Source organism: Carya illinoinensis, chromosome 12, assembly GCF_018687715.1.
Source record: "Carya illinoinensis cultivar Pawnee chromosome 12, C.illinoinensisPawnee_v1, whole genome shotgun sequence".
Lineage (NCBI taxonomy): Eukaryota > Viridiplantae > Streptophyta > Magnoliopsida > Fagales > Juglandaceae > Carya > Carya illinoinensis.
Genome location: NC_056763.1, coordinates 26,898,167 through 26,915,970, shown reverse-complemented (window position 1 = coordinate 26,915,970; position 17,804 = coordinate 26,898,167). Strand labels below are relative to the sequence as shown.

The 17,804-nt window shown below is 30.4% G+C and overlaps 2 protein-coding genes across 2 annotated transcripts; both read left to right on the top strand.

Annotated features, from left to right (window-relative positions):
- The first annotated feature begins 2,331 nt into the window (after positions 1-2,331).
- On the top strand, positions 2,332-3,334 carry LOC122289417 (protein P21-like). Its single transcript, XM_043096385.1, has one exon. The coding sequence runs from the start codon at positions 2,387-2,389 to the stop codon at positions 3,068-3,070; it is 684 nt and encodes a 227-aa protein (XP_042952319.1). The 5' UTR covers positions 2,332-2,386; the 3' UTR covers positions 3,071-3,334.
- Positions 3,335-15,653: 12,319 nt separating this feature from the next.
- On the top strand, positions 15,654-16,556 carry LOC122288950 (protein P21-like). Its single transcript, XM_043095788.1, has one exon. The coding sequence runs from the start codon at positions 15,707-15,709 to the stop codon at positions 16,388-16,390; it is 684 nt and encodes a 227-aa protein (XP_042951722.1). The 5' UTR covers positions 15,654-15,706; the 3' UTR covers positions 16,391-16,556.
- Positions 16,557-17,804: the final 1,248 nt, after the last annotated feature.

Here is a 17,804-nt window from a genome sequence, read left to right as displayed (position 1 = left end):
CCATTTTTTCCTAGCTATTTCTTGACTAGCTTTCGAAACAAGCCAGTGATAAAAACAGATTAACAAGACTTTTAATAAAAAAAATCAAAAGAGGATTGTATTTTCCATGTAAATAACATCGGTAGGTCTGTACACCATTCAACAACTAGCACCGAGCTTGTCCCATATAAACACACCACCTTGCAAGCACCAAGTACTCAAACAAATATATCTTCTCACTCTCCAAAATGATTCTCTCCAAAAACTTGTCCATGTGTAATCATGGTCCATGCTCTTAATTTCTTACTTTGCTTTCAGCAGACTCTTTCAAACTCCTGGTGGTTTTTTTTTAAAATAAAAAAATTTATTGATTAACGAAGTGACTATTAACGTATTGATATTTTCTTATTATTTTTTAAAAATATTTAAACATGTTTAAAAAATCTTTGAAATAAGAAGCTAAAAAGAAAAAGAAAAATACTATTTTCACTAGGGGCATATTAAGTGGGTAAATTGAATAATGCTAGTATACTTTCTAATTTTGTCTCCTCATTTTGACCACTTATACATTTAATTTTTCTTTTATTTTTTTATTATTAATTAAGAAAGTGACTATTAATGTATTGGTATTTTTTTCTTAATTTTTAAAATTTTTTTAAACATATTTAAAAAATGTTTGAAATAAAAAACAGAAAGAAAAAGAAAAATGCAATTTGCACTAAAGGGTTTGTTTTTACAAAACTCTCATCTCATCTTAATCATTATAATTTTTTCAAATTTTCATACAAAATAAAATAAACAATTCATTTTTTTTCAAATCTCAATAAAAAAATAATATATTTTAATAATATTTTATTTAATTTATCTAATCTCATATCTAAAAACAAACGAGGCAGTGGGCAAATTGAAGGGGCATTGTAACGCTACCCTATGTATTAACATTGGCTTCTCAATCATTTTGTTGCTAGTCTTTTACTACTGTTCACAAACTATTTAATTATTATTTATAAATTATTTTATTATTATTTACAAACTATTTTATTACTATTTATAAAATTTTCATTTCATTCTCATCTCAATTGCCAAACAAACTATTTAAATGAACATTGAAGGGGCATTGTAACGCTACCCTATGTATTAACATTGGCTTCTCAATCATTTTGTTGCCAGTCTTTTACTACTGTTCATAAACTATTCAACTATTATTTATAAATTATTTTATTATTATTTACAAACTATTTAATTATTATTTACAAACTATTTTATTACTATTTATAAAATTTTCATCTCATCTCATCTCAATTGTTAAACAAACTATTTAAATGAACATTTCTCGTTTGGCATTAATTCCTCATAGCTGGAATATTGGTCTTCGGAAACTCTCTACGTGAGTGTCTATTTTTCAAACAAATAGTAAAAACCAATTTTAAGGCCTCTTGTACGTTTCTATCACTAATTACTCATAATTCCTTGCAGCTCTATTGAGGTTTTAATTACTTGACAATTAGTTCTTGTATTTGAAAAAGATCACCTAGAGGGGTTAACACGTATGGCTAATATATTTATATAAAAGGAAAGCTTATTTGTTAATATTTATTTTATTCTAAAATATTCATAGGCAGATGGATATAAGAAATAAATCTGTTGTTTTCTATTAAAAAATATTTCAAATTGAAAGTATGCATATGGATATAAGAAATTTTAAGGGAAAAAGAAGAAGAAGAATAGAAGAATTAAAAAAAAAAAAAAATGATTGAATTGCAAAAAGATTCTTAAATAAATTTGTTACTAGCAGTTAACAAAATATAACAAAAAACTTATAGGAAATACAACAAAAAAGATATCAGGATAATGTAACAACGCAACAATCCAATAAAAGAGACGTGAGAATAGTGTTCAAACATGTAATATTACACTTCTTGTTGGAGATATGAAATATTAAAATAGCTTGAATATAAAAGCTTAATTGACAATTTTGCATATGATCGATCAAAAAGTTAGAAGAATAATTTTTAAATGAAAATATATTTTAAACATAACATCTTTTAAACGTATTTTGTTTATTTCTTTTGGGAAGATAATAATATGTGATGTTTCCATTGTCATACTACGCACGAAAAATTATTCTCGATCAAACACATCATGCTCAATATCGTTCACGTGCACTTGAGATGCATATGGCCTTTTCTTTCCTGGCTAGCGCTATTTGTAGACTTGTCTTCACAACGAGCCAAAGATAATTAAATAGAGTGAGACTATCAATTATTAAAAAAGGCAAAATAACGTCAGTACGTAGCTCTATACGGCATTCAACAACTAGCACCGAGCTTCCCCTACATAAACCCACCACCTTGCAAGCACCAAGTACTCAAACCACTAAATCACTTTATCTTTTCACTCTCCAAAAATGATTCTGATCTCCAAAAACGTCCTTTCTACTTTCTGCTTCCTTTACGCTCTCTGTTTTTCCCTTACCCATGCAGCTAGATTTGTCATAACAAACAATTGTCCCTACCCGATTTGGGCTGGGGCTGTACCAGGTGGTGGCATGCAGCTTAACCCACGCGGTGGAATTTGGAACCTTGATGTTAGTGCAGGCACCAAAGGAGCTCGCATCTGGCCACGAACTGGGTGCAGTTTTGATGGAGCTGGGCGCGGCAAATGCCAAACTGGTGACTGCGGGGGGCTTCTCCGATGCCAAGCCTATGGTGCACCTCCAAACACCCTAGCAGAATACGCACTAAACCAGTTTAATAACATGGATTTCTTTGATATCTCCCTTGTTGACGGGTTTAATGTTCCCATGGAATTTAGTCCCACCTCTAATGGGTGCACCCGTGGGATAAAATGTACTGCTGATATCAACGGGCAATGTCCCAATGAGTTAAAGGCTCCCGGTGGATGTAACAATCCATGCACTGTATTCAAGACCAATCAATATTGTTGTAATTCTGGGAGTTGTGGGCCTACAAACTATTCCAAATTTTTCAAGACTCGTTGCCCTGATGCTTATAGTTATCCTAAGGATGACCCAACCAGCACATTTACATGCAAAGGTGGGACTAACTACAAGGTTACCTTCTGCCCTTGAAGAGGTGCTTGTGTCATAGATCAACTAGTACTTATCTACACAGTATTTATGTGATGATGTAATAAAAGCACAAGGTTACCTTCTGCCCTTGAAGCAGTGCTTGTGTCATAGATCAACTAGTACTTATCTACATAGTATTTATGTGATGATGTAATAAAAGCTTTAAGGTTGCTTGGTGAGCATACCTTGTAGCCTGCAAAGTGCAAACTCCAATCTTCGTACTCAAATATCATGAGGTCGCACTACAACACATATGTATTTTTACCGCGAGCCCAACTCATGGCAAATTATATATTAAAAACTATAGTAAAATGTATATTTCCACCTAATTCCATTGTAGGTGAAACGCGCCGGTGCCATAGATCAATTACTACCTACCTACGTAGATTGTATTAATAATATCTCCACAAAAGACTAAAATATATAAAATAACATTTCTAAACTCGTTAACATTTTTTAGCTTAACCTAGCTAGCAAGAGCTAAAAGTTGAACTCTCAACTGTGATCCAAGTCGGTGCTTTTATATATATATAATTCTTTGTTGTGGTTGAGGAGGAAGCAAGTCACCCATATTAATTAATGGGGATAGAGTAATTGAACGTGTAAATCTTATCCATAAATGTGGCGACAATGGTTACGAGGAATAAAGCAAGTCATGTTGTTTAATGGGAAGTAAATGAACGTGTGACTAATTTGAACTATAAATGGACACACAAGGATAACTTTAGAGATCAAGCTAATTAACTTTTGGTCAGTTAGGTCAAATATTTCTTCTTCCTGATCAACTTGAGCTAGCACTCATTCTATAGTTTTCTTCTTTTTTTCCAGACCATAGATAAGGATCCCCCAACTTCAATAGCTGTAGCAATGAACTCGGATAACTTTAGGGATACGATTTTTTCTATTATCGTGTTTGACTATATATATACACACACATGCAAGGGCACAACATTCGATCATGTGCCCAGTCGCCAAACGACATGTTTATTTATCCTGATTATGTCAGATGCAGTAATGAATTGTGTGAGTCGTGCACTATTTTTAAAAATGAGTAAATTTATTATTAAAAAATTATTTTTTTATGTAGATCTCTTATTTAATTATTTTTTTAAAAAAGTATGTAATGCTTGCAGATTCTATGATTGCAAATATTATTTTTAAATCAAATAAATAAATAATAATGATTATCAAAAGGAAAATATTTTAACAACAAAAAAATTATATAAAAGAAAATCATAAAATAATGTGGATTAATATAATAAGTTTGATTGTAAAGTTATTTTTAATATAAAATAAATCTAATAAATTCTATAAAAATAGATCAATTTATAAATTTACTTTCAACTTATAAATTTACTTTCAATGTAATATTTGTATGTACCTAACAATTGTCTTGCCAAAATAACAAAAAGGCGCGGAGACAGCCAAGAAAACGGAAAGAAGAAGAGGAGCAGTAGGAGGAGAAATGAGGCAAAATAACGAGACTCTACAGGTTTGGTTTTTCATGGAGGCCCCAGTCCCGATGCGAGACCCTTTCTTTGGGTTGCTAAAGGGGAAAGACAACTATTCAATAATTATTATAATTTTATTTAAAAAATATTATTATTTGAATTAAATATTTTATGAAAAATTTAAATTAAAAAATAAATAATATTTTATTCAAATAATTGTACAAAAACTGTTTAATAATTATTTTTATATATTTTTAACTTGCCACTAGACCCTTCTCATCTCGTGTATAAAATAAAGGGAAATACTACACATCATCACACACCATACTTTATATATTAAAATAATATTTTTTATTTTTTTTATTTCATTTTATTCTTATTAAACTAATTAAATTATTCTATTTATCATCTACACATTACATATTTATTATAGAAAAAATGAAAAAAAAAATTAAAATAAGTGTGGTGTGTGAAGTGTGAGGATGATAAGAAGAATTTTCCTAAAATAAAAGAGTGACCGACAGTGAGAGCCTCAAAAAGCTGTGGGGCCCAAAAACTCATTTCTTTTTTTTTTTTAATTATAAAAGCATTTTATTTAAATAACTTAAAATTTAATTATTATAATTTTTTTAAAACTTTTAAATAAAAAAAAAATTATTCAATTTTTCAAATTTTAAAATAAAAATAATATTATAAAAAATAATATTTTAACAAAATTTTAATTTTATAATATTTTTATATAACTTTTTTTTCTCTTTTTTCAAAATTTCATAAAATATTTTAAATCAAATCTCTTTTAGTTCATCTCATTTTAACTTGAATATCTCGTTTTTATTTATAAAACATGTCAATTTATTTCATCTCTACTGTACAAATGAGGTCTACATCATTCAATGGTCCCCGAGGGACCCGAAATCAATTATTAGAGTCAGGCAAGCGCGCATGAAAGACCCGAGATCATGGTGCGAGCGCCCGAGGGCTTCGGCCTTTGTACTGATGATATTATTGATGGCAGTAGAGGGAAAAAGTCTCAAAACTTAAGAAAGCAACGAAAATGGAACGGAATATTTAATTACAAGGCCCAGCATCGATCGCCACCATGGGACCTCTAATTCATCCGATCCTAATTATTATTACTTCATCTTGTATTTAATGGACTGGTGATATTAGTCTAGTCAAGGTTGGAAACTAACCAACATTTACTTTGGAATAAGAAAATCTTCTCCACCGCACAAAAGCAAAAATTATGGTGGTTGATGAGGAAGCAAGTCATGCATATTGATTAATGGGGAGTATATGAACCTGTAAATTTTATCCATAAATGGACCCACGATGGTTACGATGAAGCAAGTCATGTGCGTTAATTAATGGGAAGTAAATGAACTTGTAAGTTGTAAATTTTATCCATAAATAGACCCCGCAAGGTGACGCGTATATAATTTAAATTAATTCCACGATTAGTTTTAATAAATAATTAACACATAAAAGATAAGAGTTTTGTTAAAAAATATAGAGAAAACTCTAAAAATTATTGATAATAGGAAAATTCGAAATTATGAAGAATTTTTTTTAAAAAAATCTAAATTATTGTATAGAAATAAATATAAAAATAAACAAGAATTCTACTAAAAATTCAGCCAAAATTTAAATCAGAATTACTTTTAAAACTTGAAATCAAATATTTCCTAATAAGGTAAAAATGAGTATAAATATATGATTTGAGAAAAAAAAAAAAAAAACTAATATTACCCTTATTCCAAGGAAGATAGTAAGCTTTTCCTTCCATATTTGTATAGATTCATTTTTTTTAAATATTATTTCAACGCAATTAATATAAAATCTGAACCGAAATATCCTGTACCAATTTATATTTGCATCACAAGGGTAATGATCCCCCAATTCCAATAGATATAGATAAAAATGAACTCGAACAACTTTAGGGTCATGATGATTTTCTCTATTACCATGTTTGACTATATATGTACGTATATATCTGTTAGAAAAATTAGATTAAAGTACACAGCAGAAGCAATATTACCTAATCGTAAATATCTTAGATCTAATGCAGTTGTTTTACAGATTCTCCGATGTTGTTGATCAACCAAAATCTTCATGTATCAATCACGGTATGTGCTACGTTGTAATATACTAGAGCAACACCCACATATTCCATAACCTAGTTGTCGAGACTAGAGAGAACTTTTTTGAGAGAGAGATCGTTTTCTATTTTGATTCACCACACACATTCTTACACCCCTCTAAGTGTAACCTTCAGCTGGCTATTAAAGAGCTAGCCATCAAGACTCATGAAGTAGCTTAAAAGCCATTTCATAACCTTCAAGAGAAGGTGAATGGGTACTCACTATGGGTGCCCATTTCTTACAATATATAAGGCACATAATTAATGAAGCACTGCATAAGAACAAGTAAATACTGTCATGCATGCACGCTCGGCACCATGTATTAAAACACATAGATTCATGAGATCATCTGGTTGAAAAAGAAAGAAGTGAAAGCAGTATGACTTAATTGTGATGATCTACATTCGAGTTTGACTATCAGAGTCAGTACTCGGCATAATCAAAATAAATTGACTGCAAGGAAAATGATTATTTGTCATAGATTATTTACGAATATAATGATTATTTGTGACGAAACATACTCATTTTAATAGAAAATAATCATTTTTACATAAAATAGTTAATCACAAATAAATAATTTTCTTATAATGATTTTAGAAACTATCAAAAAGACAAATGGTATTGCCATTCTCTATATACTGTAGATCGATGCATTCAATTGAAACAATCAAAGAGACGATTGGTCATGGTCTAGTTCAGACTCTTTAGTCTTTTATCATACCCTTGAAATCGATATCTAAGTATTGCATGCTTTTGTGGATGATGATCATCTAGTGCGTGCAACACTTAGATATCATATATACCGTTGAAATCGAACTTGAATTGTGAGCAAATCAAGTTTGCCGAAGTCTAAGATAACGACCTCACGGAACCCAACACTTATATAATCAGGTACGTAAATAGTAAAGTCTACACAAATTTTTTGATCTTGAGAAGTGCATGTACGTACTTTTTAAGATACGTTAAACGTCGACCGAGTTTGTTTAAACTATAAAATTACTTCAAAATGTCTACAAAATTTGTACTATTTGAAAGGTTCATGCGAGCTTGTAACAAGTGATGATATATGATTAATTTGTATGTAATATTTCTTTTTAAGTAATGCTATATATAATCGTGAAATGTGCAAGTAATATGCTGTCGCTTTGAAAAATAGTAAAATTTATTATTAAAAATTAATTTTTTTTTTATATGGATCTCTTATTTATTCATTTTTCTCAAAGAGATTATTTGATGCTTGTATACTCATAACTGTAAATATAATTTCTCTTTTTTTTCTAATAAAAAAAAAACCCTTAATTTCCAAGTACAAAGTGAGTTTAGAAAACTTTTATCTTATTTTTTTGTCAAAAAGGCCTAACATGACACAAGACGGTGGTTGGACTTTAATTGAAAAGGCCTTTTTTTTTCTCTTTTTTTTTTTTTTCAAAAAGGATGTTACAATGTTACATCTACTTGTATTTTAAAAACTTAAAAAGGGACATCTTTTCCGTACTGTTCCAATATAAAATGTTTGAACTAAAGCCCTACGGGAAGTTGACCAATGGGCTGGCTATACGGCCCAAACATATCAGCCTTATTATCCTTTTAAAACAAATCGAAGACCTCCCAAAGTATTGCACTAAAGCTCAATACAACAAATTTTTTTTTTTTTTTTTGAAAACATTTTTTAAAAAGAAAAGTTGTTAATTTATTTTGCGAATTGCTTCTCCTACAGAAGGTGGTCACCGACTATAGGTTTAATTTTATTTTTATTTTTTACTTAATAGTTAAGTAAATATTTTTTAATGAATTTACTATGAGTATTTATGGAAAAAGGTAAATTTAATTACTTAAATTATATCTTCATTAAGGCCTTACTATTTTTAAGAATGTTATTCCTTTCATATGACCACAGATATTCAACAATTAGTAATGTTCTTTAGACGTACGAGTACTATTTCAAATGATAAGCTTGCTTGGTTCATGTTTGGTTGCAGAAAGTTACAATGTCAAAAAATCTCATCATTTTGGGTGGAAATATCAAAACGGAATCAACAACATTCGGGTTGGGTCGGGTCGAGTGATCAGTCCTAGCTTAGCCTAGCAAGCTGCCCTAAAAATTATTTGTTTTGGTTGAGTTGAGGAGGAAGCAAGTCATGCATGTTGCTTAATGGGGAGTAAATGAAGATGTGACTTTTATCCACATATATATGGACCCGATCCACAAGGAAAACTTGAGAGATCGAGCTAACATTTGGTTAGATGAGGTCAATGGCAGTGAACTTGGACAACTTTAGGATCAAATGGCATGTACCATGTTGTAATTTAAATTGCCATGCCATTAAAATTCAAAACAGACAGATTCATGATGGAGGTTGAACAAGAAAGAAGCAAAAGTTTTATAATTTGATGATCACAAACCTGATCATCCAATCGGTATGACCAAAATAATTAGAAAATATTCAAGAGCTAGCTAGACGTAGAATTCATAGTGCCATTCCCCATCCACATGGTGCGTGCATTAAATGCTGCAGCAGCAGCTTCGTAGATGATCTTGTAGCGCAAGACTTTTAGACATCATACTGTTGAAATCAAACTTGTGAGCGAAACAGATTCGCCTATATATGTACTCTACCATAACTATATTAATCAAAGAAATCAAAATGTACTACAAGGTTTGATACTTGGAATCGAATTCCATTCGACTTTCAGAATTATTAAAGATAATATGGGCCGGGCTTAATGACAGAGAAGGATTACTACTGGACATAATAATTGTCCAACTTCCTGTAAGATTTTGGATGACAGCATTGCGAAAATAATATGGGCTTAGAGGCTGAGCAGGTGTCTCCTCTAGGGCTTCCCATTGTAGATTGCCTTTGAAAGAGAAGTTTGTCACTGGGCTATAAAGCCCAAATATATCGGCCTCAATATCCTACACAATTTAGGCCGGTGGTAATAGTCCATGTGACCGGGAATCTTTTTTCTTCAAAAGCCCGAAACAATTTTTTCTTCAAAATCATGTTTGACATCCAATGAAATTATAAATAGAATTTTTCTTCATTCCTGTCTCTTAACACTTTGTCCCTCCAATCCTAACGCGCCCAAAAAGAATTATGCGCCCAAAAAGATAAAATAATTATTTATTACGAGTTCTTTGTCAAGAAGACGACTAATTTCATCTAGAACTAATTCATTTTAATAAATAATAATAATTTTTTTAATTTTTTTTAATGATTAAAGATATTAAGAAAATACTTAAAAAAAAATTAAAAAATAAAAAATTTCTAATACCTTATAAGTGTAAATGAGTAGTAATATAACAATAACCCTATCATGAGTAGAACATGACACGAGCCGATGGCTTTGTGCAGATGCTGAAGCGATGCTAGGAATTATTGGGTTCCATTGTCATACATCCCCTTTAAGACTAGACTACTAAGGACGAGTTTGGTTATTCAAAATCAAATTATCTTGTCTCATTTTATCTCATATAATTATTATAATTTTTTAAAAATTTTATGTAAAATATAATAAACAATTTAACTTTTTCAAATCTCAAAAAAAAAAAATTTAAAAAATTATATTATAATAATATTTTATTCAACTTTTAACAAAATATCTCATCACATTTTATCTAAATTGTGTAACCAAACGAGACCTATTCATGTGTCGGTTCATTCATCTGTAGAGGTATAATTAGTCCAGTCCAATTCGGAGGAGTAATGGATCAAAAATTTTGATCTAGCATTTTTGTCGGATCGAACCATTGGCTATCAGTCCGGTTGTTCTATGAACATTTTTTTTCATTGTATATATAGTTGATGAAATTAAGTAACATCTTTAATATTTTATATATAATTAATAAATATTAAATAATTTCAGTATGTAAATGGTCTATGGTGATATATTGAATGAAAATTACATAATTAACTTATAAAACTACTATATAAAAGAATATATTATATATTTAAAAGTATATATATTGGTCTCGATCCGACCCGATCCAGTCCAAACCGAACCATTTGATCAATCAACTTTTCTAATCTGGTCCTCTTACAGTCCCTTAAGAATAGATTTGGATGTTGAGATGAGAATTTTCAGTTTGAGATGAGAGTTAAAAGTTGAATAAAATATTATTTTTTAATATTATTATTATTTTAAAATTTGAAAAAGTTGAATTAGAATTTGAAAAAATTTAATTATTTATTATATTTTATGTAAAAATTTAAAAAAATTATAATGATTAGATAAGATGAAAATGTTATGTTTGAAAAAACTTCCAAACACTTAAAAAAAAAAAAAAGTTGTAATCATCCGATTCCTTAAATACTTCTTATAGTAGTTATTGGTCTGATGATATTAGTCAAGACAAAAGCTGGTTGGAAACCAAGCAACGGTACTAACTTTGGAATGAGAAAATTTCCTCCACTGAACAGAGGAAAAAATTGCGGTCTTCTTCGCTTTCTGGTTTGGAAACTAAGCAACAGTACTAGCCAGCACAATGGAAGAAGACCTAAAAAAAATTTAATAAGAAAATTATAAAAAGAATTATGTCAACTTTCAAAGAGACAACACTGAAAATAAAACAATTGAATTATTTCAACTTCACCCTAAAAATAAGCCAAAGAGTCGTGAACAACTGAAAAAAAAGAAGTTGAATAATGATCATAAATCAAATAACAAATTTCAAAATAATTTTCAACTGAAAATTTCAAAAACTATCTACTGGCATTTTTTAATAAATATTAGTTGTCGCGTTTGTCTATTGTCTACCAACGGTGTTTTTTGAAATTCTTTTAAGCCATTGAGGTTAGGAGTTACCTTGGATTTATTGTTGACCATTGAGGTTAGGTTTAGATAGTGAGTTAAGATGAGATTAATTAAGATAAAAGTTGAAAGTTAAATAAAATATTATTAGAATATTATTTTTTAATATTATTAATATTTTAGAATTTGAAATTTTTTTTATTATTTATTATATTTTATGTGAGAATTTATAAAATTTGTTATGATGATACGAGATGAGATTGTTTCAGCCCGAGTGTCTTAAGTTGATCAAATTTTTGTTTTTTTTTTTTTTTTTTCAATTATGGTTGATAACGTTCGTCAATGTGTAACCGTGGTCCATGCTCTTTAATTTCTTACTTTGCTTTCAGCATACTCTTTCAAACTCCAGGTTTTTTTATTGATTAACAAAGTGGCTATTAATGTATTGGTATTTTTTTATTATTTTTTAAAAATATTTAAACGTGTTTAAAAATGTTTGAAATAAAAAGCAAAAAAGAAAAAGAAAAATACAATTTTCACTAAAGGCACATTAAGTGGGCAAATTGAATAATGTTAGTGTGCCTTCTCATTTTGTCTCCTCATTTTGATCGTTTATACGTTTAATTTTTCTTTTATTTTTTTATTACTGATTAAGAAAATGACTATTAATGTATCAGTATTTTTTACAAAAATTTAAACATATTTAAAAAATATTTGAAATAAAAAAGAAAAAGAAAAATACAATTTGCACTAGAGACATACTAAGTGGGCAAATTGAAGAGACATAGTAGCACTACCCTATGTATTAACCTTGGCTTCTCAATTATTTTGTTGCCGTTGTTTTTTATTATTGTTCATAAATTATTTAATTATTATTTACAAATTATTTAATTATTATTTATAAATTATTTTATTATTACTCATAAAATTCTTATCTTATCTCATTTTATCTTCCTTTCAAGACAAACTATTTAAATGAATGTTTCTCGTTTGGCATTAATTCCTCGTAGCTGGAAGATTAGTCTTCGGAAACTCTTTACGTGAGTGTCTATTTTTCAAACAAATAGTAAAAACTAATTTTATGGCCTCAGTACGTTTCTATCACTAGCTACTCATAATTCCTTGTAGCTTTATTGAGGTTTTAATAACTTGGCAATTAGTTCTTATATTTGAAAAAGATCACCTAGAGGGGTTAACACGTATGCTTAATATTTTTATATAAAAGGGAAGCTCATTTGCTAATATTTATTTTATTCTAAAATATTAATAGGCGTAATAAGATTTCATATACTAGATACTGTTGTTTTCTATTAAAAAATATATCAAATTGAAAATATGCATATGGAAATGAGAAATTTTTAGGGAAAAGAAGAAGAAGAAGATACTGTTGTTTTCTATTAAAAAATATATCAAATTGAAAATATGCGTATAGATATGAGAAATTTTAAGGAAGAAGAAGAAGAAATTGATTGAATTGCAAAAAGATTCTTAAATAAAATATAACAGAAAATTTATAAGAAATACAACAAAAAGAATATAAAGATGAGCAATGCTACATACAATTTCCTTTTAGAGATTGCAATTCATGTACAGACCCTTTATTAAATGAGAAAAATTATCAATTTAGGAAGGATATTTTTGTAATTTTAAAAATTTTTTAAGATAAAATTGCCTAAGCCTGCATAGGGGTGTCAAATCGTGTTAACGGATCGTGTTAGTGTCGTGTCAAAACATGTATATTATATTATATAGGTCAACCCTAAGCCGACACGTTAAACTTATCGTGTCAAAATCTCAAACCTTAACACGACCCGTTAACATAACGGGTCGTGTCGTGTCAACCCGTTTTGACCCATTAATAAATATTACGAAATATGATAACACAACACAATACGACTCGTTTCAAACTGTTTATGTAAATGGGTTGAATATGCCCTAAATTAACCCTTTTGACCTGATTAAATTTAGTAAAATTTTATATAAATATTAAAATCACAATATATACAAAAATTATAAAACTAACTAAAAGTCTAAAATTACAATCTAGATAATAAAAATATCGAAATTGAAATTCTAACAATTTTACTTTTAGGTATAAGGGTATAATTGTAACTTTAACTTTCTTAACGTGTCATAACGGGTTATAACGTGTCAAAACGGGTTGACTTATTATCAACCCGTTAATTAATCGTGTCTTAAATGGTCAACCCGTTTTGATCCAAACCCATTAAGACCAAATCCTAACCCGCTATTATCGTGTCGTGTTTGTGTTGAGTTAACGGATCATGTAATATATTGCCTGTTGCCCAGATGACTAACACAAGAGGAAGGGTGAATTGAGTTGTATTAAAAAAAATAACAATTATAAATTAAATATACAATATAAAATATAAACAAAATACGAAATAATAATAAATATAAAGAGTAAGGGTAAGAGAGAAGCAAACTCAGTATGTTAACGAGGTTCGGCCCCATTGCCTACGTCCTCGCCTCAAACTACCCCTTAAGGATTCCCAAATTCACTATTTAACCTCCTTCAGGTGGAGATAGAAATCTATTACACTTTTAAACAACACCGCTACAAAGGATCCGTGTAGAACACCCTCTACACTTACAATCACCTTACACGTAGTGATTCAACTATTCCTTGTGTAAATCACTTTCTGCACGCACAAGGGTTATACACACCCTTTTACTGATAGAAGAGCTGATAGTGGGTAGGTTATCAGAAAACACTCATCAATGAGTGGAATAAGAACAATACAACGCAAACCATATCTTCAAAATGAATAAGAATTAAGGCTCAATGCTTAGAGAAGAGAGAATGAAAATTTTGAATGAATGTTGTATGCTCTTAGTGTTGTAAATGTGAAACTCTCAAATAATCTATTTATAGGCATATAAGACTTCATATTCAAATTTAAAAAGATTCATATGTCAAAGACAATATCATTCACTTTTTCAAAAGAATTCAAATAAGAGGTTCTTCTTTTTTAATTGTCAAAGACAACATCATTCATTTTTCAAATACTTCAAACCTAATCTTTTACTTTTGGCATATGACAAAATGAGCACATTTTACTTTTCAAAAAATTCAAACCTAATCTTTTACTTTTTGCATATGATAAAAGGAGGACATTTTACTTTTCAAAATTTTCAAATAAAATCATCTACCTTTTGTATAAGTCAAAAAAAGCATCAATCACTTTTGAAAATATTCAAATAAAACATGCACATGTGAAAGATGATAATCAATCATCTTTAATATTTTCAAAATTCAAACCTTTAATTAAGGCATGTACATGTAAAAGATAATCAATCATCTTTCAAAATTTTCAAATTTAATTTTCAAAATATTCATGCACATGTGAAAAATGTATTTTAATACTTTATGATAAAATATTAATTTTGAGCCTTAATCTTAATTTTAAATTTTTAAGAGATTTACAATATTACTCTATGACTTTAATGTGAACTTGTTCCCTTCTTGCTCATGCTTATTTTTTCGATGTGCTTGACTCCATTGTATAGACAACTTGAACTTGAGACTTCTTTATTCTTTGAACTCATTTGTTATCATCAAAATCTATATATAGATATATAATTACACAAAACTTGAAATTTTGGATTCAACATTGTCACTTCTAGACTTGCATTGCAATCCTTAAAAAAGAACTGTACGAAAGATTGCTCATAAATATGATGTCACAACACAACAATCCAATAAAAGAGATAGGAGAATAGTGTTCAAACAAGTAATATTACACTTATTGTTGGAGATATGAAATATTAGAAAAGTTTGAATATAAAAATTTAATTGACAATTTTGCATGTGAATAAAAAGCAAGAAGAATAATTTTTAAATGAAAATATATTTTAAACATAACGTCTTTTAAAAGTATTTTGTTTATTTCTTTTGGAAAGATAATAATATGTGATGTTTCCACGGTCATACTACGCACGAAAAATTTATTCTCGATCAAACATGTCATGCTCAATATCGTTCACATGCACTTGAGATGCGTATGGCCTTTTCTTTCCTGGCTAGCGCTATTTGTTGACTTCTCTTGCAACAAGCCAAAGATAATTAAACAGAGTGAGACTATTAATTATTAAAAAAAAAAAAAAAAAAAAAGCAAAACGGTGGATTGCATTTTCCATGGAAATAACGTCAGTACGTAGGTCTATACGCCATTCAACAACTAGCACCGTGCTTGCCCTATATAAACCCACCGCCTCGCAAGCACCAAGTACTCAAACCACTAAACCACTTTATCTTTTCACCCTCCAAAATGATTCTGATCTTCAAAAACGTCTTTTCCACTCTCTGCTTCCTTTACGCTCTTTGTTTTTCCCTTGCCCATGCAGCTAGATTTGTCATAACAAACAATTGTCCCTACACGGTTTGGGCTGGGGCTGTACCCGGTGGTGGCATGCGGCTCAACCCAAGGGGTGGAATTTGGAACCTTGATGTTAGTGCAGGCACCAAAGGGGCTCGCATCTGGCCACGAACCGGGTGCAGTTTTGATGGAGCTGGGCGTGGCAGATGCCAAACAGGTGATTGCGGGGGGCTTCTCCGATGCCAAGCCTATGGTGTACCTCCAAACACCCTAGCAGAATACGCACTAAACCAGTTTAACAACTTGGATTTCTTTGATATTTCTCTTGTTGACGGGTTTAATGTTCCCATGGAATTTAGTCCCACCTCTAATGGGTGCACTCGTGGGATAAGATGTACTGCTGATATCAACGGACAATGTCCCAATGAGTTGAAGGCTCCCGGTGGATGTAACAATCCATGCACTGTATTCAAAACCGATCAATATTGTTGCAATTCTGGGAGTTGCGGGCCTACAAACTATTCCAGATTTTTCAAGACTCGTTGTCCTGATGCTTATAGTTACCCTAAGGATGACCAAACCAGCACATTTACATGCAATGGTGGGACTAACTACAAGGTTACCTTCTGCCCTTGAAGCAGTGCTGGTGCCATAGATCAACTAGTACTTATCTATGTAGTATTTATGTGATGATGTAATAAAAACAAGGTTGCTGGTGAGCATACCTTGTAGCATGCAAAATGCAAATGCCAACCTTCGTACTCAAATATCATGAGGTCACACTACAAAAGATGCATTTTTACCGCGAGTCCAACTCAAGGGAAATATATTAAAAACTGTAAAAATGTATTTTTCCACTAAATTCCATTGTAGGTGAAATATGCCGGTGCCTTAGATCAATTAATACCTACCTACGTAGATCATATTAATAATATGATCTCCACGAAAGACTAAAATATATAAAATAACATTTCTAAACTCGTTACCATTTTGTAGCTTAACCTAGCTAGCAAGTGCTAAAAATTGAACTTTCAACTGTGATGTGATAGTTTTTGCTTTTCCTAACTAAAGATCAAGTAAAAGTGGATGTGATAGTTCTTTCTAGTTAGTCCAGACCAACACGTTGCAGCACAACCCTCTTCACTGCGGCTTCCAGCTGCAGTTTTATAGTCTGTTTATCAGACTATTTAAAAACCGTCACCAAGTGGTTTTCCCCTTGTAGGAATTGGGTGGGAGCCATTTGTTTGGTTCCGATCACCTCTTTTGTTTTTTCTTTTTGTGTTATAATGTGTGTTGGTTTTGGGAAGACTGTAGGAGACTCCCACCCCATCAAACTTGTATCTTGTTTCCGTTAGTTTATCTATAAATGTTTTACTTTTTAAGGGAAAAAAAAACTGTGATCTAAGTCAGTGCTTTTGTATATATTTAATTCTTTGCTGTGGTCGAGGAGGAAGCAAGTCATCCATATTGATTAATGGGGATCGAGTAAATGAACGTGTAAATCTTATCCATAAATGGGGCCACAATGGTTACGAGGAATTGAGCAAGTCATGTTGTTTAATGGGAAGTAAATGAACGTGTGACTAATTTGAACTATAAATGGACACACAAGGATAACTTTAGAGATCAAGCCAATTGACTTTTGGTCAGTTAGGTCAAATATTTCTGCTTCCTGATCAACTCGAGCTGGCACTCATTCTATAGTTTTCTTCGTTTTTCCATAACATAGATAAGGATCCTTATCCCCCAACTTCAATAGCTATAGCAATGAACTAAGATAACTTTAGGGTTACGATTTTTTCTATTATCGTGTTTGACTATATATATATATATATATACATACACATATATACACAAGTAAGGGCACAACGTTCGATCGTATGCCTAGTTGCCAAAACGGCATGTCTACTTATCCCGATTACATCAGATACAGTAATGAGTTGTGCAAGAGTTGTGCACTATTTTTAAAAATGAGTGAATTTATCATTAAAAAATTAATTTTTTTATGTAGATCTCATATTTAATTATTTTTTTTTTTAAAATGAGCAAT